At 39.4% G+C, this 21,090-nt stretch overlaps 1 protein-coding gene across 9 annotated transcripts in view; it reads left to right on the plus strand.

Moving 5' to 3' along the window:
- Positions 1-21,090, plus strand: part of KLHL5 (kelch like family member 5) — a 77,280-nt gene that overhangs the window by 29,294 nt on the left and 26,896 nt on the right. For 8 of the 9 annotated variants that reach the window (XM_061584250.1, XM_061584241.1, XM_061584246.1 and 5 more), the window contains 3 exons: positions 12,726-12,908; positions 17,099-17,235; positions 20,031-20,227. In XM_061584250.1, the coding sequence (XP_061440234.1) occupies positions 12,726-12,908; positions 17,099-17,235; positions 20,031-20,227 (517 nt within the window). Of the gene's footprint in view, positions 1-1,272; positions 1,671-12,725; positions 12,909-17,098; positions 17,236-20,030; positions 20,228-21,090 lie in introns of those variants that run through there. The other variant, XM_061584249.1, reaches the window with a different exon arrangement.

Here is a 21,090-nt window from a genome sequence, read left to right on the forward strand (position 1 = left end):
ACACTGCTTTTCCAATCCTCTGTTAAGGCTCCTGGTTTTAGTGACAAACTGTGTGGGTTGTTGTTTTTTAAGGAGAATTTGAGTTGTGTGAGAACTCTTGGTGTATTAAATACCTGGATCGGATGACTTCTTAAACTGTAATTTATCAGGATATCATCTCTTGTCACCTCTGTTTGACTTAGCTCTTCAGATGCCCTTGGGCAGGGCAGGGGGAGCAGTTCAGGGCAGACATGTTATCTGTCCAGCATCTTTCACGGTGAAGTCTTATGCAAAGAGTTCACTCAGCTGTTCTGCAATTTTTCTGTCTTACTATAGCAGTCACTCTTGTCATATAAGAGTTCATCTTCCCTCCATGACTTGTTTCCTGCTTCTGATGTATTTAAATAATGTTTTATTGCTTCTTCTTGTGGCTTTAGCAATATGCTCAAATTCTTTTTTACGTTACATTTGTTATGTCCAATTTCTGTTCCTTTTTATTGATGTCATTTGGTCAAGGTTTCTCCCTTCTAAACGATGCCTTCTTCCTTTGTGTTTCAAATAACTAATAGGGGAAAGTCTGTAATTCATTAGCTGCCTGCTTTTGCCATCTATTTTTTTTAAACAGTTGTATAAATATTTTATAATGGAGGAGAGAAAAATAGAAACTGAAATCGGAATTGTTCTGTGTTCAACTTGTTCCTATGTTGGAATTACTGTTACATATATGTGATCATTAACCAAAGCAAATTATTTCACTGCTGTTTGAAATCATGATGGTGATACACTTCTCTTTCTTCTTCTCTCTCCCACCCCCAATATTTGTGAAGGAAAGAGTTAACAGGATAAGGAACAGAGCCTCTGAGATACAGTGTAGGAATTGCATTCTTTGTCATTTGTGGTTTAAGAAAGATAGGTTGTGGGCAAGGGCTTTAATGCAGGCTAATAGTGCTGATAGAAGTTAACAGTAAGAGGATGAGGAGACGAGCAAGAGAAAATGCAGTGGATGCTTTAATGTAGCTGAAGAGTGTTCTTCCTTATGAAAGAAGCAATTCAGCCTTCTCTGTTCATCATTTTCTTTTTATTGTCCCTTCTGATTGTTTAGATCAGAGAGCGTCCTACAAAATTCTGTGCTCCACATTTGAATGCAATAGTATTTTCTCAAAAAGGAGAAAAAGGGAGGAGGAGACACCCAGCTAGCCATAAACAGGCAGACCATGTGTTTCTCTTGTCCTGGTTGGATGCACAAATCTTTTTTATGTGTGCTGCTGCTTGCCCTGTTGCCTAGACGATAACTTGCTCTTGCTGATGATGTCTGGCTCTCGTAAAGAGTTTGACGTGAAGCAGATTTTAAAAATCAGATGGAGATGGTTTGGTCACCAGCAATCTACTCTTAACCGTAGTGTTGACTGCCAGCCGGGAGACTTCTGGGACAGAGAACATAATGAGACTACTGATGGGATGAAGTTTCTAGATCCAGGCACCCTAACTCTGCCCTTTGAATCAATTGGTTTTCAAAGGTCCAACCAACAGCCTTTCCAGAATTCATCTTCTTGGCCAATGGCATCTAGCTCTGAAGTGACTACATTTGAGTTCACCACAGAGGACTGTGAAGGTGCACATTGGCTTGACAGACCAGATGCTGATGACAGAGCTAGTGAAGAAGAAAATGTATCGGACAGCAGTTCATGCAGGTTGTTATTTTTCTTACTGTGAGAAATGTGTTGTACCGTATATCTTTGTGCAAGAAAGGGAAAAAAAGCTTCCACTGTAGTGCAAAAATACTTAACTGTGGTGCGACCAAAGTACTGGAATTTTGACCATTGGCAGTATAGAAATAACGTTGCTTTCACTGGTATTGTTAAAGCATTTTTAAAGAGGAAATGGAATTTGTATTCTGTAACAACTAGTTGTCAAGGGTCTCTGAAAAAGGTGTAATAGAACCAGGAAAGAGAGTTAGACTTTTAGCTATAGTGTCTTCGATATGCTCTGCTTTTTAATGTATTATCTTGACCTATTTTTTTCCTGGCAGTTGCTACTTGTTTCCTGATTGTGAAGCAGAAACAGTAAAATTTAAGATTAGATTTTGATGGTCCTTGAACCAATCTAGCTAAAACAAGGTTGGGTGTCATATTGTAGAGAATATATGGCCGGGATTGTAGTTGTAAATTTAAAATCATATTTTGCCTTAGCATTATGCTAACTGAACATTTTAGATTTTTGAGGCAGCAGTCATATATACACTTCCCTGAGAGTAAATCCCATTGAACTCAATAGGGCTTACTCCTGAGAAGACATGTATAGGATTGCCTTGAAAGAGATTGTCCTACTGTGTTTATATTCCAGTTGAATTTTATATTGCAATTTTGTTTGAGAGAGGGGTATAGATCAGGTTTTTCTTCTATCTTCTTTAGTTCATTTGGATATATGCTACAGAGGTGGATTTTTAAAATGTATTTTATTTCTCTTTCTAATTCTTTAAAACTTGGATAGCAATTGTACTTCTTCTAAATCTGATTGGCCAATGCTGTGTGTGGACGAAACTGGCTGAAGACTGGTCATTTCACTCAAAGTGTATTCACTTATTTTTATTTTTTTATACATAGAAGAAATTGTACTGTGCAAGAGTAGGTGGGTTGGAAAGGGGAAAAACACATTTGACTTATTTAACAATATGTTTCTTTAATTAATATTGTAATGTGGAAAAATTGTATGGAAACAAGGTCTTTCTCTTTAAATTCAAAATGTTTAAATGAAAAGTAACTTTTTTTTTAAAGAAATCATGGAACTATTAGTATAGTTGATTGTATAAATAATAGATGTAGATGGCAGGAATAAATCCTTAACTCAGGCTGCGTGGATTGCAGTGTATTTTAGTGCTTTCAGAAACATCTGTTCAGTGTTGTACAAAGACATTACTGTTAGTGGACAAATTATGCTCAAGGTGTCAAATGAATGCTGTAAAATAAAAATCCTGTTCTTGCAGAGATGTTTCTTAGGAGTGCAAAATAGTACAAAAAAATAGCAGTGTTGGTTTCCTAATGATCAGCATTAAGATTGTGTGTGTGTGTGTGTGTGTGTGTGTGTGTGTGTGAGAGAGAGAGAGAGAGAGAGAGAGAGAGAGAGATTAAATACTACAGTATTTAAAATAAATGTGGAAGAAAACATTAGTATCTCTCCGGATATAGCTAGAGTGATGGTATCCCCACTACCACCCCCACATGCAAACATACTGTTGTGTACACAAGTACCTGTTAATTGGTATGATCCAATTCCACGTTTGCATGTAATGGAACATGACTATAGAGATGGCTGGGGGACAGGTGTATGTGTCATTAATGAATGTGAATATACAAAACCACACCAGGTATGCTACTAGAAAGCGCCTTACATCTTCCAGCAAGGTGTTCATCCCTGCAGGCCCCCATTGGCACAGGCACACAGATTTACCAGTAATCAGAACATGCTCAGTGTCCATCTGGATCAACTTGGTTAGAAGTAAGAAGTCCTGCTGCATGAGATGTTCCCAGCATGTGTGTCTTTGAGGGCCATACAGCAGGGGTTCCCAAATTGGTCCATGAGCCTCATTGAGATGCCCTGTGGTACATCTGTGGATTTGTGGTTGAAGAGAGGAGACAGCATATCCATCACGTTAAATAATCATATTGATTTCTAATTGTATTTTATTGCTTCTTTTATATGTTGTATGTTATTTTATTACCATTTGAATTCATACAATATATAAGAAATTAAAGAAGCAATAAAATATAATTTTTAAAAAACCATACATCATTTTGCACAGTGCATTACAATAGGCAGAAAAATAATTGTCCTCCAAAATCCTCAGCAATTTTCAAGTGGTCCACACGGAACAAAAGTTTGGGAACCACTGCCCTACAGGATTTATCACTTAAGCTAGGAAGAGGAGGAAAGGTCTGGTAAAACAATGCACTTAAACCCCAGGTCTGCTGACTGTAGGATCTGGGGTGGTTGGAGCATTCTAGTTCAAAAGGGATTTCTATCCTGGCTGTCCAGTTAGGGGCTTTTGGGACCTTCCCCTTGGCGATTCTACCTCCTTGCATGAAATCTGTTGGCATGGGGAGCAGCACATAAGTAGCCATTCACACTCTCTGTGTGCAAGGTCTGGATTGCTGCCAATATTTAGACCATATTTCTTTCCTCCCATCTTTTTCTTTTTCATTACTGTCAGTAAAGAGAGAATTAAAACTTGAGTTTTCTTGTAAAACAAAGCGCAGCTTAGTTCATTATGAATACCTTCTGATATCCAGACTTTTATCAAAATCTTTTACTTCAGATTTTTTCCTTGAGATGAGTAGTGAAAGATAAATATAAGCAAAACCAACATGCGTATTCATATTTGCTTTCATCAACATTTAAATCTTCTGTCTCCTGACGATTTAATGATATGTGGACTTCTACTGTGAAATTCCGTTTGCAGTGTTAGAATTGATAGGGACCCAAGACATACTAGAAATTTCCTAGACTTCTGTGGTTGGACTTCAGAATTACTGTAATATTTATTTATTTATTTATTTATTTATTTATTTGCTGGATTCATGTCATGCCCTTCCAGTCACAGGAGCCCAGGGCAACAAACAACAAGAGATAAAACAAACAACAAGAGATAAAAGCATCTGTAAAACAATTCCAATACCATTGGTTAATACCTAACAGCAGAAATGTCTGCAATTCAGAAACAGCTAAGGCTGGTAGCTGGAGTGTTCATGTAAAAGTTATGTTGATGGTAGTATAAATGCATATTATTATGTGCTTGTTCTGGAGATAATTAAATTACTGTTTTAGGCAGACCTATATCCTACCCTGCTGCTGAAAATAGAAGCAGACATTGGAGAGAAGATGCTCTTTAGCAATTCACAATTTCATTACTAATCCTCGGTATTATTATTTTTTTAAATGTAGCTTGTGGATGTACAATTGAGCCTAAGGTGTTGTCTACACCGATACTTGAAAATTGTTGAAATGTTTTGGTTGTTTTATCATGATGCATTTTCTGTTTTTTTTAAAAAAATTGAGAAGCTCTAAATTACCTTATAGATTCACTTTTTTGCAATTTATAAAAACAATAATATATGCACCAGTGTTAGGGCTGGACAAACATATCTCTTTCTGTCCATGTCACTTTCTCATGTGTTCACCTATAAGTCCATTCTTTCCCATTTCCACATTAATTGGATTTTTTTTAAAAAAATGCACAAAATTTGCATTTTATAATGCATTTCTATAGGTATTTTACTTCAAAATATGTATTTTTAAATCTATTTTGATTTGATTTTAGCTGAGAAGTGGATGAGTAAGGTGGATGTGCATATTAGTTTGCGAGGCATAAATCAGGTTAGTTTATATTGGAATTTGCAAAGATGAATTTTCTCATGCATGTCTAAACTCAGTTGTCAAGAAGAAGTAAAATTCCAAGCCACTTTGAGGTCTCATATATAACCATATATAAATCTGTAATGAGGGGACAGTTGCACTCTTTTATACTTGCTCATGCTTCAACTGCACTTAGTGTTAGGAAAGATGCTTCTCCAGCATCTCTTTCTCATGACCTTTTGTGCATCATGCAGGCTTGGGGGCAAATGGTTTATTTGACCCCCTTTGCTTTTGCAAGGAGAGAACATAGGAAACGGAAGGGCTGTTGTGGTCATACTGCTTTTCTGGAAATTAGCAGGATTTGACAATTGAGTAGGTCGGTGTTTGTAACAGAGTTTAAGTGTGCTTGCACTTCAGACTTCACACAATTTAATTAAATTATATATTTTAACTACCTGGCAAGGTGACAGTTATATTCATCATCAAGTGAAGCAACTGCTTGTCAACTGAAATCTATGAATGTCCTTTGAGAGGGCGTCTGCCCTTGAAACACGTTAGGCTGAAAATATAGAATTTAAATGTTTTTATTATTATGTGTACCTCCCCCCTCTTACAGAAGATTTAGGCTACAATCCTAGGCTCAGTTACTTGGAAATAAGACCTATTTAACTTAGTGGGGCTCAGTTTTGAGTAGACATAAGGGGTGGAGGAAGAATATCCACTAAATCGGACCTGGCACAGGATTCCAGCTGAATTCGATAGTTCGCCATCCTTTTGGGCTGGCACCTATTTCTTGCTGCGTGCCACGGCTGTAATCAGCATGGATTTTGTGGCCGCAGCTGCAAATCGGCAAGAATTTATTCTTTTGAACTCCCCCCCCCCATTTTACATTGAGTTATATTGAGTTATGTTGAACTAAACCACATGGAACACTGTGATCATTCATGTAAGCAACCTAAAAATTACGCAATGTTTTTCCTGTCGCCAAAAGACCATGTCAAATACTGTCATCATTTACATAAATATTTACATTGATAACTGTGAAATTTTGGCCACACAAAAAAAATGAACCACGGATCAAATCACCTAAAAATGCGCACAGCAGATAGAACCAGCAAGTGCGAGAGCAAGTGGGAACAAAAGAAGGGTGTATCAGGATCAAACAACAGTATCGGAATGCAAGTGGATTGGAACCATGCAGCGAACTCTGTCCCTAGTACACATGCATAGAATTGCACTGTTGAAGATAATTCCAGTAGGAATATTACATTTTGTGTCATGAATACAGTTGGTCAATTGTTGCGGGGAATCTAGTTGCCTTTCCTCAGTACAGCACAAGCATATACGCCAGCATTCAAACTGGAATACTTTGATCTGAAAAAATGTAACTTCTCCATTCATCCAAGTTGTCAGCATGGACTTCCGGGAAGGGTGACTTAGCCTGTGCCTGCTTTTGAGACGGGCTCCTGCCTCAAAAGAAGCTTATTCAGATATATCAGTCAGTTTTTTCTTTTTTTTTTGACTGATTAAACTTCTCCCGGGTAGGGAGAAACGAAGAGATTAACCTCAAAGCCTATTTTTGTTGGGACGACCAGATCTCATTAATTTATGGGACGAGGTCCAGCCGACGAAGGTGGGACGGATTTTTAACAGCAAGCTCTATCTGATAAAGCGAACGTTCACCTTATCTTCTAAGAGAGAACGCACTAACAGGCAAGCACCCTTCTTTCTATATTTTTCTTTTACTTGACTTAAATTGTTGCTGTTTAAAAGAGATTTGCCAGATTGATCAGTTTTTGACATCTCACTGGGGAGCCATAACTTCTCTCTGCTACGCACTAATTAATAGCTTATCTCTGTTTTTGTTGCAAAAAGCTGTCCTGGATTTGCATTCTAAAGATATACACAGAAGAGGGATTTCTATTCCAGATTTTTATTTTGAAAAATATTATACTGTTTTGAGACTACTCTCTTTTTGGTCTATTTTATTTTGACGAATCTGTTTCTTGACGATTGCCATTAATTGTTTCGATCCTGGGAACTGCATTTTGTTTACTTAACTATTGGAGAGATAAGGCTGTCTGCTCTGTTTATACTGTGATGTCACCAAGTTTGGAGTATTAACCCAATTGTTGCTGAAATAAGAAGTGGTTTTCCTATATTTTTCTTTTAAAATGGCAATTAAGAAAGTGGCTGAAAATCTGGAAATAACTATGTTTCAGAAAATAATGGATGAGATTGAGATAATGAAAATTGAATTGAGTAAAATGAAGCAGGAGATTAAAGATATAAGGGTCCCTGTGAGAGAGGTGACCCTGGAAGGGGTCCCTGTGAGAGAGGAGACCCCGGAGATTGGAACAGGGGTCCCTGTGAGAGAGGTGACCCTGGAGACTGGAATAGGGGTCCCTGTGAGAGAGGAGATCCCGGAGATTGGAACCAACGTGGAACAGGAACAAGATTTGGAGTCTATGGACTTTAGAAATAAAATCTATTGTTTGGAACTCAATGTTATCTCTGAAGAAATGAATGAAGATTCTAGAGATAAAGTTATCAATGGCATGGATAATCTTCTGGACTGGAATGATGTGATGGAGCCCAATATAGAGAAAATCTATGGAACTAACTGCAGCCATGTGACAATGGAAAAACTTTTAAGAGATGACCCAGTGTATTTTGAAAAAAAGAACAGAGATATGATTTTACAGCAGTATTTCAGCAACCTATTCAGAATGGATGGCAAGAAAATATTTGGGATAGAGGTAATCCCCATCAGACTCTTACTATATGACTATGGCTTTGACAGCAAGATTATTATGGAATACTGATAATGGAAGATTGGATATTGAAATTACTGGACTTAACAAGACTACTGAAGATGGAAGATGGAAAATGGAACTAATAGAGATAATAGAACAATGGCTACTGAAATTATTGAACCTAACAGATTCTGATGTGATGGATTAATTGAAATGTTTATTTTGACTATGGTTATGACAATAAGATTATCATAATTAGTAATGAGATGGATTAATCGATATGCTTATCTGGAAAAAAAAATTGATAGATATATTTCTTAAAGAATTGAAACCTCTCTTTGACTTTTTGTGGAAAGAATAAAGTAATGTTTATGAGATTTGATGATTAAGTAAGATAACTACTGGAGGAAAGTGATTTTATAATATGACTTAAGAGACAGGATTGTTATATATTATAGACTTATAACTGATTTGATCTTTGACAAATGGGAAGTCAATATTTTACTCTTTATTTTTTATTTTTGTTTTTTTTTTCTTTTTTTCTTTTTGTTTAACTATTTTTGATTTTGTTTTTTGTCTTTGAATGTTTTATGATTTTGTCTTGTATGTTTTATGAAAATCTGAATAAAAATTATTGAAAAAAAAAAAACAAGTTGTCAGCATGGAATTACACGCGGTGTGGAGGAAGTAGACAAATAAGTTTTTTCTGTCTCTCTCATTATACTACAACTCTGGGTCCAATTAAACTGATGGGGGATTGAGGCAGACAAAAGGAAGTATGTCTTCACATAGGGTATAGCTTAAATCGGGCGGGGAACCGGTGGCCCTCCATGTTTTTGAACTACAACTGTCATAATTTCTGACCATTGACCATGTCAATGATGGGAGTTGTAGTCCAAAACATCTGGAGGACCATGTTGGGGAAGGCTGAATTGGCCTTATCCTGCATGAATTTGTCTGTTAATGGCTAGTACTAATGATGGTTTTATACTACCTCCCAGATGAACGGCAGTATGCTGTTGTAAACCAGGTGCTGGGGAACAGTGAATAGTTGGTCTGTTGAGATGCATTAGTAAACTGTGGTTTGCGACAATAAAAAGCTTACTAACAAGGCAGAGCAGGCAAGGGGAGAAGGCAGTGTATGAACAAAAAGCTAATTTGTACACATCCAAACTATGGTTTGACATTATATGAGTATCAAATGAATGTGACCTTCCAATAATAAGAATAGTAATAATAATAATAATTTAGATTTATATCCTGCCCTTCCTCCCAGCAGGAGCCCAGGGTGACAATAAAATTACTTATTACTAATTGCAGGAAAGCTTGCATAGTCTAATAAAAAAATGGCAACACTCTGACATTTCATGAAAGTTTTGTTGTTCTAAACCATTTGTCCTCTCCAGTGCTAAAACATACAGTCTATTACCTATGCTTTGAATGCAGAAGGAATATTCTTTTAGTGCAGTTACCCCCTTCCACTACAGTAGGGGAGAATGTTGCATCATTGATGCTGGATGAGCTGTAGTGCAAATAGTTGCAGTAAGAGAAAAGTATGGGATTTTAAAAATTGCCTGGAATGGCCCTCATTTGTCAGTTTTCTTATCATTGACCTTTTTGTTTTTGCTTTGCAAAACGTCAGACCTGCAGTTGCCTTGGTCAAATGTATTTCCTAAATCTGAACCAAAGAGCTTATTTCCACCTATACACATAGTTATGAAGGCTATAATTCTGCTGCCAGATATGTAGAAAGATAATTTATAAGCAACTTTCTCCAGAATGTTCCATGTATTAAACTGAGTTACAACCTAGAGCCAGGAACTCAAGAACCTTTTGAGTTGCATGGAAGCCCCAACCAGTGAGGCTTCTTTGTTTCTTTGCCCTGGCATTTTGATGCTGAGCACCTTTCTTGGCAACGCTGTGCTCACCTTTGGGAATACTTGTCAATCTCCTGCAGGGGATGCTCTCAGGAGGAAGGGATTTGAAAGGTCTAGGTATAAAGAGGTAGGCATGCATTGAAGTTCCTTAGGTCCTAATCTGGGTTCTCAGAAGGAGAAGCGGAACTCCTTTGAAAATTATAGTTGTTAATGGAAGCACAGACTTATTTCTGAGGACCCCTCCAGACATAACAACAAAAGAAGAGCCTGCTGGATCAGGTCACTGTCTCATCTAATCCAGCATCCTGTTCTCACAAGGGGAAGCCCACAAGCAGGACCTGAGCTCAAGAGCATTCTCTCCTCCTGTGGTTTCAGTATTCGGAAGCATACTGCCTCCGACTATGGAGGCAGAGCATAGCCATCATGGCTAGTAGCCATTGGTAGCCTTATCCTCCATGAATTTGTCTAATCCTGTTTTAAAGCCATCCAAGTTGGTGGCCATCGCTGCCTCCTGTGGGAGCAAATTCCATAGTTTAGCTATGCACTGTGTGAAGAAGTACTTCATTTTCTCTGTCCTGAATCTGGACACATTCAAGCTTCATTGGATGTCCATGAGTTCTAGAGTTACGAGAGAAGGTGAAAAACTTTTCTGTAGCCACTTTCTCTATGCCATGCATACTTTTATACATTTCTATGGTGTCATCTCTTACTAGCCTTTTCTCTAAACTAAAAAGCCCCAAATACTGCAACCTTTCCTCGTAGAGGAGTTGCTCCATCCTTTTGATCATGATGGTTGCCCTTTTCTGAACCTTTTCCAGCTCTACAATATCCTTGTTGAGGTGAGGAGCCCAGAACTACACTGTATTCCAAAAGATGTCCTTTAAATGTGCATCCATGATTATGGCATCAGGGGCAAAAGTTTCAGGCTGAACATACTTCTTAGTTTCCAGTTGGTCCATATACTGTAGCATCCTGCTGAAATCCTGTAACTTTTTATACCACAAATATTTGGAGGGGGGTCCCACTTTTGTTGTGCAGTAAGTAGTGCAAGAGTACTCCTCCAAATAGCAGTAATGCAATAACATTGGGGAAACATTGCAGAATGACTAATAAAGCAGAATGATGTATGGGCAATGCAGAATAACTCCCAACAGTAATGCAACATTATTACATCAATGACATGTCGTAGAATACACCCACAAAAACAGTATGTCTGGAAGGACCCTAACCTTTTTGTATTGTAGGAAGTGGAGATAATTTATGGCCTCTGCTAGAAGTGGATGATGGTCCCTCTTTCCAACTATTGTATGGCCAGTACTCGTTTGAAGTGTGGGGCATAGGTGGGATGGCATCTACCCATATTTTTTTCCAGTAAGCAATGTGTGTTTGGTATTTTTACCCCACGGAAGGAGGCAAAGGTGTCTTCCCTTCACATACATACTGCCTATAGCTCCCTTGACAATAACTGCTGCTCTGCTTCTAGCTGGTTTGGCTAGGTAAGCTAGAGGTCACTGCTGCTTTTCTTCTTCCATCCACCTATACATCTTCTTAATAGTCTGTTAATTTTGAAACCTAATTATGATCACATAAATGCCAGTGCCATTAATTGCATCTTTGCTGATCAATTAACCACTTTCCCAGGCACAAGATGTTCATTAACATGGTGCTCCCGTTGACTTCAGAGGGATGACTGAGCTCATAAAATGACTCTTGTACTTCAGTATCTCTTTCGATAATTGTTTTTGTTTTGCATACTCCTAGCAGCAAAAGTGTAAAACATCCTCTAACGCAAAGAATTCTTGCTTAGCTATTCTGACTTCTTCAGTACACTGTTCTGTAAAAATACTGATGTGTCATTTTTAATTATTTGCATAGATATAGCTAGTTTTTTAATTGCCCTTAAAAAAATCAATGGGAAAATAACGTGGCATTGACAATACAAGAGGTGTGCAAGAGGCATTAAAAATGTTAATGTATTTTGGTGACATGTTGCTTAGGTCATGAATTGTGGTTACTCCACGTTGTGCTAAGTGACTAAGTTACACTTGGAAATTGAAACTGAATAATATAAATGGATTACATGGGCAGTTGGATGTCTTTATTGGTGGGAATCCAATGATTACATGCTGTAAGAGTTACAACTTTTGGGATGAGAAAAGTGTTTATCTGATCACATGTGCCACTAGCAGAGTAGCCAATATTTTGTCACTCACAGTAAGTCTTATATGGAAGAAGGTTTTAGAGATTCTGTACTTTGTCAAAAACTCATACAAGTGAAGCTTCAGAGGGAAGCTCGGAGGATGGCAACAAGAAAAAGGGCCTTCTCAGTGGTGGCCCCCAAACTGTGGAACGATCTCCCTGTCGAGGTACGCCTGGCGCCAACATTACTATCCTTTCGGCACCAGGTTAAAACCTTCCTCTTCTCCCAGGCATTTTAACATTTTTAACATTTTAACAGCTAATACTTTAACTTTTTAACATTTTAATATTTTCACACTTCAGTATTTTAGTATGCTAGTGTTTTTGTAGTTTGGTGTGTTAAATTGTTTTCTTTGTGGCTTATTGTATATTGTATATTGATGTTTTAGTGTTGTGAACCGCCCAGAGAGCTTCGGCTATGGGGCGGTATAGAAATTTAATAAAATAAATAAATAAATAAATTAGTCTTATATTTTCTAAAATGCATAATGTAAATATATTTTCAGTTTTTTATGGAAGGCTGTGAATATGAAGAGTTTTAAATATATATGTATTATTCTTTCAGAACTTCCAATAGCAGCCAGACTCTGTCATCGTGTCATACAATGGAGCCTTGTACATCTGATGAATTTTTTCAAGCACTCAATCATGCAGAGCAAACCTTTAAAAAGATGGAAAATTACCTGAGACACAAACAATTGTGTGATGTTGTATTAGTTGCTGGGGACCGCCGTATTCCAGCACACAGGTAAATATACATTTAGACCCTTCTTAAGATATAACTAATTTCCAAAATTAACTGTTTAAAAAAGTTCTGTAGATAATCCACTTAAAATATATTCCTGTGGCAATTCCAAGTTAGATTTTTCCCCCCTAGTAGTTGTCAACACAAAAGTCTTACCGAAAATAAGTCTTTGCAGTAATTAAAAACACCAGGAAAAAATGAAGAGCATAGGCAGTTTTATTGCTCTACCAATTTCTTGAACATTTCATTGGTAGGAAGAAGTAGCTGCTGATGCACACTAGTCAATCCACTTGTTTGTAGGCAGGGTAACTTATTTTTATTTGTTTTGCTATAAGCCATACCAAAAGATTTGTTTGTAAATGTCTGATTACTTTTCAGCTGCTAGTTGATTCTGCTGATAATTTTGTCTTTGCTTGATTTGGGGAGAGGGGGGGTCTGGAAACGGGGGGTGTTTCTGTGACTCCTTTGTCATGGTCAGACCACTTGCTGGTAAAGTTTGGACTCAAGGTAGACATCCCCCATCTGCAATGGTGGGGGACCAGTTAAGATGGATAGGTTGGCTGTATGAGGACCAACAAACTGAGTCTGAATCCTAGCAAGACGGAGGGTTGGTGGTTCCCGAGTTCAGATGATTGGTTGGTTGCCTGCTTTGGATGAGGTTGTACTCCCTTTGAAAGAGCAGGTTCGTAGTCTGAGGGTGCTCCTGGATCCATCTTTGTCATTAGAGGCCCAGGTGACCTCCGTTGCTAGGAGTGTCTTTTACCAGCTTCGGCTGGTGAGACAGCGGCGGCCGTTTCTGGACCGGGATAGCCTGACCACTGTTGTCCACGCACTGGTAACCTCCAGGCTGGATTACTGTAATGTGCTCTATGTGGGGCTGCCCTTGAGGTTGGTCCGGAAGTTGCAGATGGTGCAAAATGCGGCGACAAGACTGCTCACTGGGGCAGGGTATTGCCAACATGTCATCCTGCTGCTGAAAGAATTGCACTGGCTGCCCATTTGCTACTGGGCCAAGTTCAAGGTTCTAGTTTTGATGTACAAAGCCCTATACAGCTTGGGACCAGGATACCTGAAAGACCATCTTACCTCTTATATACCCAGTCGATCACTCTGTGCTCTGCAGGTGAGGGCCTCTTGGAGATACCACCTTATCAGGAGCTCTGTTCCTCGCAACATAGGAAACGGACCTTTAGTGTGGTGGCATCTACCCTATGGAATTCCCTCCCCTTAAATATTAGGCAGGTGCCATCTCTGTTATCTTTTCGGCGCCTATTGAAGACTTTCCTCTTTCAACAAGCCTTTTAAGTTAAGACCTATCCTATTCTGTATCTGTGTTGGAATTGCTTTTAGGTTTTTTTTAAAAAAAAACTTTTTTTCCCTAAGCAATATGTTTTGTTAACCATTTTTATTTAAGATGTTTTTAAAGCTTTTTTAAAGAATGTTTTTAAAGTTGTTTTGTTTTAATGTATTTTAAGGTCTGTTTTTATGATGTTTTAAAGTGTTTTTACTGCTTTTGTTTGCCGCCCTGGGCTCCTGCTGGGAGGAAGGGCGGGATATAAATTAAATAATAAATAAAATAAATAAAGATGGTCTGCCCCTGGAGACTTATGAATCCTGATGGATTCCTAAATGCTCCAGGGGACTTTCCAGTGGACAGAGCTGGTGATCCTGTTGAGGCTCTCTTCTCACTGTGAAATGGTGAGATGCTATGGGCTATCGACACAATTACTCCTGAGTGCCCACTCCGGCAGTATGGAGCCCACAATGCCCCCTGGTACTCTAGAGAGCTGCATGCAGTGAAACAGGCTGGACGACGGCTAGAGTGCCAATTGCACAGAACTCACTCCAAGGCTGACCAAACACTGGGTAGAGAGCACAATTGCACCTACCATGTGGCAATAGGAGCAACAAAGAAGGCTTACTTCACGGCCTCTATTGCATCCTCAAGTAATTGTCCAGCAGAGCTCTTCCGGGTCATCTGGAATTTGGTTTCATTTGCTGGTAGGGACGGGTCTTTGGAGGCAATGGAAGCCTGCTGTGACCATTTGCCATATCAGTTTGAGGATAAAGTCACTCAACTCTGCAGTAATTTAGAACTGCCATTGTGGTTGCAATTGTAGCTGAGGCGTCCAATGCTACATCTACCCTGACTTTGTGGGATCACTTTCAGTTTATAAGGCCTGATGATGTGGACAGGGTGCTTGCCGGAATGCGTCGAACTACATGCCCTCTTGATCTTTGCTTCTCATGGCTATCAAAATCAAGCCAAGGAGAGCTGACCCAATGAGTCCAGGGAGTGGTAAATGCCTCCTTGTGTGAGGCAGTAGTGCAGCCACTACTGAAAGAAATGACCCTGGACCCAATGGATTGTAACAACTATTGTCTAGTCATAAATACGGCCTCCCTGGGAAAGGTGAGAAGGTTGTGGCAGAACAGCAGCAGACATTCCTGGATGAGTCTGATTATCTGGATCCATTTCAATTGGGTTCAGGCTTGGATTTGGGACCAAATCATCCCTGGTTGCCCTGATGGGTGACCTTTATAGAGAGAAGGAAAGGGAAATGTAACCCTGCTCCTCCTGCTTGATCTTTCAATAGCTTTCAGTACCATTTACCATGGTATCCTTATGGACTGGCTTTGTAGGATGGGCATTGGTGGCACTGTACTGTGGTGGGTCTGTTCATACCTATAACGTCCTTTCCAGAGAGTAGTATTAGGAGAGTGCACCTTGGCCCCCTGGTATCTATAGTAGAGTACCACAGGGTACTATCTTGTCCTCAGTACTTCTCAAATTTTCATGAAGCATTGGGAGCAGTCATCAGGAGCTTTGGGGGAAAATGCTGTCAGAACGCTGATGGTACCCAGCTCTGTTTCTCCATTGCATCTGAATCAGGAGAGGCTGTGCAAGCCCTGGACTGGTGCCAAGGTGCAGTAGTGGACAATGTCAATAAACTGAGCTTAAATCCTGGAAAGATGAAGGCCTTGTGGGTGGGTGGTTACCATGTCTGGCAGAGAGGTCAATTCCCTGTCTTGGATGGGGTGCATTCCCTCTGAAGGAGCAGGTATGCAGTTTGGGGGTACTCTTTAAAACATCTCTGTCACTGGAGGCTCAACTGAACTCTGTAGCCAGGAGTACTTTCTGCCAGCTTTGGCTAGTATGCCAACTGCAATTGTTCCTGGACTGCATTGGTACCCTCCAGGTTCAGTTACTGTAACATACTTTAAATGGGGTTGCCCTTGTATCTGATCCAGAAGCTGCAGCAGATTACTGGCAACATGTTACCCTTCTACTGAAAGAGTTGCACTGGTTGCCAATTTGCTGCCCGGCCAATTGTGTTAATTCACAAACCCCTAAACAACTTGGGCCCAAAATACCTTAAGGACCGCCTGACTCCCTATGTTCCATCTCGATCACTGATGGGTACTCTTAGTGGTTCCTCACACCCCTGAGGTTTGGTTGGCCTCCACCAGGGACTGAGCCTTTAGTGTGGCAGGCTCTGCCCTGTGGGAACTCCTTACCAGTAGAGGTGTAGCAGGAACCATCCTTTCTTTTCATCAGGCATCTCCTGAAAACTGAACTTTTAAACAGGACTTTTAACACAGATTTTTCCAACCACTGCAGTGCTTATGGATGTCTCTGTTATTGTTTTAACTATGTTTTTTGGTTTTTAATTCTATCATGTTTTCATTATTATAATGCTGCTTTGTTATACTTTTATGAAAGGTGCAGCTTAGGGATATTTAAATAAATAAATAAATAATGGGAAATGTGATCTATATGCTAAATTATATTTGAATTTAACTGTGACTAACTTTTTGTCCCCATTTTTCATTCATGAAAATTCCCCAGCCATTTGGTTGTCTATTACCACTTTGAGGAGGTGGATTATGGCACCCATTGAATTGCATTTCACCAAAAAGCAGATATTTGCGGGCAGTATTTTTCATATATTTCTAAAAACTTGATTAGCTTTGTTCAAGTGGTATTTCTTCATGCATGGTGAAGTTGCAAGGCACTAAAGAGGTAGATTAATAAACTGTATTTTTTTATAGAGGTAATGATCATCACATAGTTTGTCAAGTTTAAAATGTTTTCAAAAATATTCATCCTTCAAGGGGCAAAATAATGAAGCCAGTAGCGTATATTGGATTGCCCTTTTTTTCATTCCTACTTCTATTTCATATGGTTACAGATTGGTGTTGTCCTCTGTCTCAGACTACTTTGCAGCTATGTTTACTAATGATGTAAGAGAGGCGAGACAAGAAGAAATCAAAATGGAAGGTGTTGAGCCAAATGCACTATGGGCTTTGGTGCAATATGCATATACAGGTAATGAAAATTGCCTGTAAAGGTAAAGTTGTCTAATGTTCTGTGCCTAATGAGCATCAAATTCCATCTTTATATTCAAAGTTTGTGGAGCAGCTCACATAAGAAAGCTGGATGTTTATTTTCTCCCCACTCCTTGTGTGTATAACGTGGAATGGAACCCCAACTTCACATATATCCCATATACATGGGTATCCTTACTGAACTGGCTGTGACTGTCCCTAGGAAAGAATCAATGAAAATAACAACTAATTGTATAACACAGTAAAAAGACAAATAACTTGTTAGAATTCTTAGGTATTGGATTAAAATTGCCTGCATCATAAAACCTTTATATAAATCTATTAATCTGTGATGCTTGGCCTACAGCATACATGTCTGGTTGTCACATTCTTTATAGCTGGAAAAGATGCTGAAAATCATAATCAGAATGGTCAAGACATTGCATTATCTTTTTGTGCCTGTAGTGGGAAAGACATAGAGGTTGAGAACTGCACAGAACTGGGTTTAAATAGGGACAAAAACTTATTAGCTACAGATCGGATAGGGACTGCAGATGATGTTGAGGATGGCAGGTGACATGGGCCATTTGTAGGCATTGTCCAGAGGTGTGTTACATTAGCTGTCAGAGGTGAGCTGGCCCACCATTCCCAGGCTATTAAAAGAATCCTTCAAGATGGTGCCACTTGGTTATGGTCCCTCCTCATCCACTAAACATCAACACCAGCAGTGAGAAATTAAATGCAGAAAAGAAACTAAGTCAACTGTAATAAACAGGATTTTGGGTGTGTGTTTGCTCTGAGGAAGGTAAAAAAACAGGTTCCCAGTGGTCAAGGAGACAGATAAAATTCCTTCCCAACTTCCCAACCAGCAACCCAACAAATGCTCACAGCAAAGGAGTATACATTTGAATCTGGTGCTAGTTCTACTCAGAGTGAAAAAAAAGGTGAAGGTGTCCCCGCACTTACAGTGCAAGTCGTTTCCGACTCTTAGGGTGACGTCTTGCGTCGTTTACTAGGCAGACCGTTTATATGGGATGGGATTGCCAGTTCCTTCCCCGGCCTTTCTTTACCCCCCAGCATATGCCGGGTACTCATTTTACCGACCACGGATGGATGGAAGGCTGAGTGGACCTTGGCCCCTTTTACCGGAGATTCAACTTCCATTGGAATCGAACTCCGGCCGTGAGCAGAGCTTTCGGCTGTGTTACCACCACTTACCACTCTGTGCCACGGAGGGCTTCTACTCAGAGTAGACCCATTGAAATTAATGAAGATGAATACCTTGGGCCCATTAATGTTAATGGGTCTACTCTGAGTAGGACTTAGTTGGATACAACTGATAGTAGGCTCTGCCCAAACAAAAGACCACCACCAGAATAAAAACAGTCAGAGGGAGAGGACCTGCAGCATGGTCTTTTTGGTGTCACATGATGCCCTTTTTATTCTCCCAGGCTTTTTAGAAAGTGTTTTTAGTGTTCTTTAGATCTTTTAAAGTGCTATCTTCTGGTTGGCCACTAAGAGAACAGAATGCTGGACTAGATGGGCTTTCAGTCTGATCCAGCAGGGCTCTCCTTATGTTCTCTGTTCTTGGTTTATTCTGGTTTTGTTTTGTAGTTTTTTAGTTATTTTAGATTTCTGGATTTATTCTGTTTTATGGTATTAATTTTTATTAAATAAATAGATAAATAGGGAAAACAGTAAAAACTCTGAGCCTTTCCCCAGTTCTGGCACTTCTTGTGTGTGGTCCAGGAGAAAAGCTCTTCTGTTTGGCCAGGGATGCAGCCCAAACCTGGGCTCACCCTCTGAGGTGGCAACATAGCTCCTGCCCTTTAGGGACATCCACCCTCATGGATACAAAGGTGTCTATGCTGGAGGCCAGGAGCTGGTTTATGAGACAAGACTAATGCATCTGGGGTTTTTAATTTAGAAAAAAATATGACTTCGGAGGACATGATAGGTTTGTAACATTTTGAATGGTATGGAGGGAGGGAGTTGGATTCAGACTAAACAATATGCACTTCCACTTGATCCCCATTGAAATCAATAGAACCAAAGTCATTGCTAACGTGTCCCATTGATTTCAAGTTTAACTTACTTAGGCTACAATCCAGTAAACACTTACCCGGGAGTAAGTCCCATTGAACCCAGTGGAGCTTACTCTTGAGTAGGCATGTATCGGATTGCATCTTTAGTCTGGGTCCATCCCAGAGAGTTTTCCCTCCCCTCCCCTCCCCTCCCCTCCCCTCCCCTCCCCTGGGACTTCAGTTAACTCAAAGAAAGTGATTGCGCAGTAGAGTTAGGACAACCCGAAAGAAATACTTCATCACACAATGCATTCTTCATGGAATTTATTGCTTTAAGTGTGGCATTAGCTATTGGCTTAGATCTGCCAATAGATTATTGGCTTAGTCTGCCAATGATTATTAGTCACGATGGCTAAATGGAACCTTATGTTCAGAAGAAGCATACTTCTGAATGTTAGATGCTGGTGAATAAGCATGGGATGCCTGTTGCTTTCATGTCCAGCTTCTTAGTTTTCTGAAAACGTTTGCCTGGCTCAGCTTTCCCCAACCTGAGGACCTTCAGATGTTTTGGACTGCTATTCACATCAATCTCACCAATGTGGCCATCAGTCAGGGATGATGAGGGTTGTCCAAAACTCCTGGAGAACACCAGGCTGGGTATGACTGCTCTTTGAAATAGGATGCTGACTGATAAACTCTTGGTCTGATCTAGCAGAGCTCTTCTTATGATATTATTATTTCCTAAATAACATACCTTTTCTAACTATCTTAGGTCGCCTTGAATTAAAAGAAGATAATATTGAGTGCCTGTTATCTACAGCATGTATTCTCCAGCTCTCTCAGGTTGTAGAAGCTTGCTGTAAATTTTTAATGAAGCAACTTCATCCATCAAATTGCCTTGGAATCCGGTCCTTTGCCGATGCACAGGGTTGCACAGATTTGCACAAAGTAGCCCACAATTACACCATGGTATGTTGATTATATATGCATCTACAGTCTGTTGATTGAGGGTTTATTTTCCTTTTTAAGGAAATGGGGGGGAAATTAGGATGTTTCATATATTATAGAATCTGTTCCCTGAATAACTGGAATGGCTGATTTATTATTATTATTAGTAGTAGTAGTAGTAGTAGTAGAATTTGTAACCCATCCTTAATGAGCTGAAACCCCATTTCACATCTCACCTCTTCCATGAACTGATTTTTCTTAGGCAAGCCGCTCTATGTCTGACATAAAAACAAAACTTATCTACCTTAGAGGACAGATGGTATGATATCTGAGATGATAGTATATGTAGAGATAATATATGTGAAGTGCGTTTATTATTTATTTATTATTAAATTTGTATCCCATCTTTCCTCCAGAGCACTCAAGGTGGCATACAAACATGGTTTCCTCACAATTTTATCCTCACAATAACCCTGTGAGGTAGGTTAAGCTGAGAGAAATTGACTGGCCCAAGGTCACCCAGCGAACTTCATGGCTGATCAGGGATCTGAACCCTGGCGTCTACCAATAAACGCTTGCTTAACAACCCTCTAAATTTTCATGGTGATACAATAGTCAGAGAGAATTGATAGTTCAAAGTGCAAAAAGAGAGAAAAAAACCTCAGACCCCTGTCTGACTTTTTTCTGTCAGTGTTCTCATAATTTATTGAAATTAATTAAAAATCAACCTGTAATCCTATTACTGACCTTACCCCATACTCTGACCTTCATCTTCTGCCGTTTAAAAGTTAAAAAAATGCCTGGCTGATTTTTAATTAATTTAAGAAATTTAGCATTGGAGTCTATGGTAAGCCTGGGCATGTTCAGTAAGAACCAACTGTCAG

This window comes from Rhineura floridana, chromosome 9 (assembly GCF_030035675.1).
Source record: "Rhineura floridana isolate rRhiFlo1 chromosome 9, rRhiFlo1.hap2, whole genome shotgun sequence".
NCBI classification, from domain to species: Eukaryota; Metazoa; Chordata; class Lepidosauria; order Squamata; family Rhineuridae; genus Rhineura; species Rhineura floridana.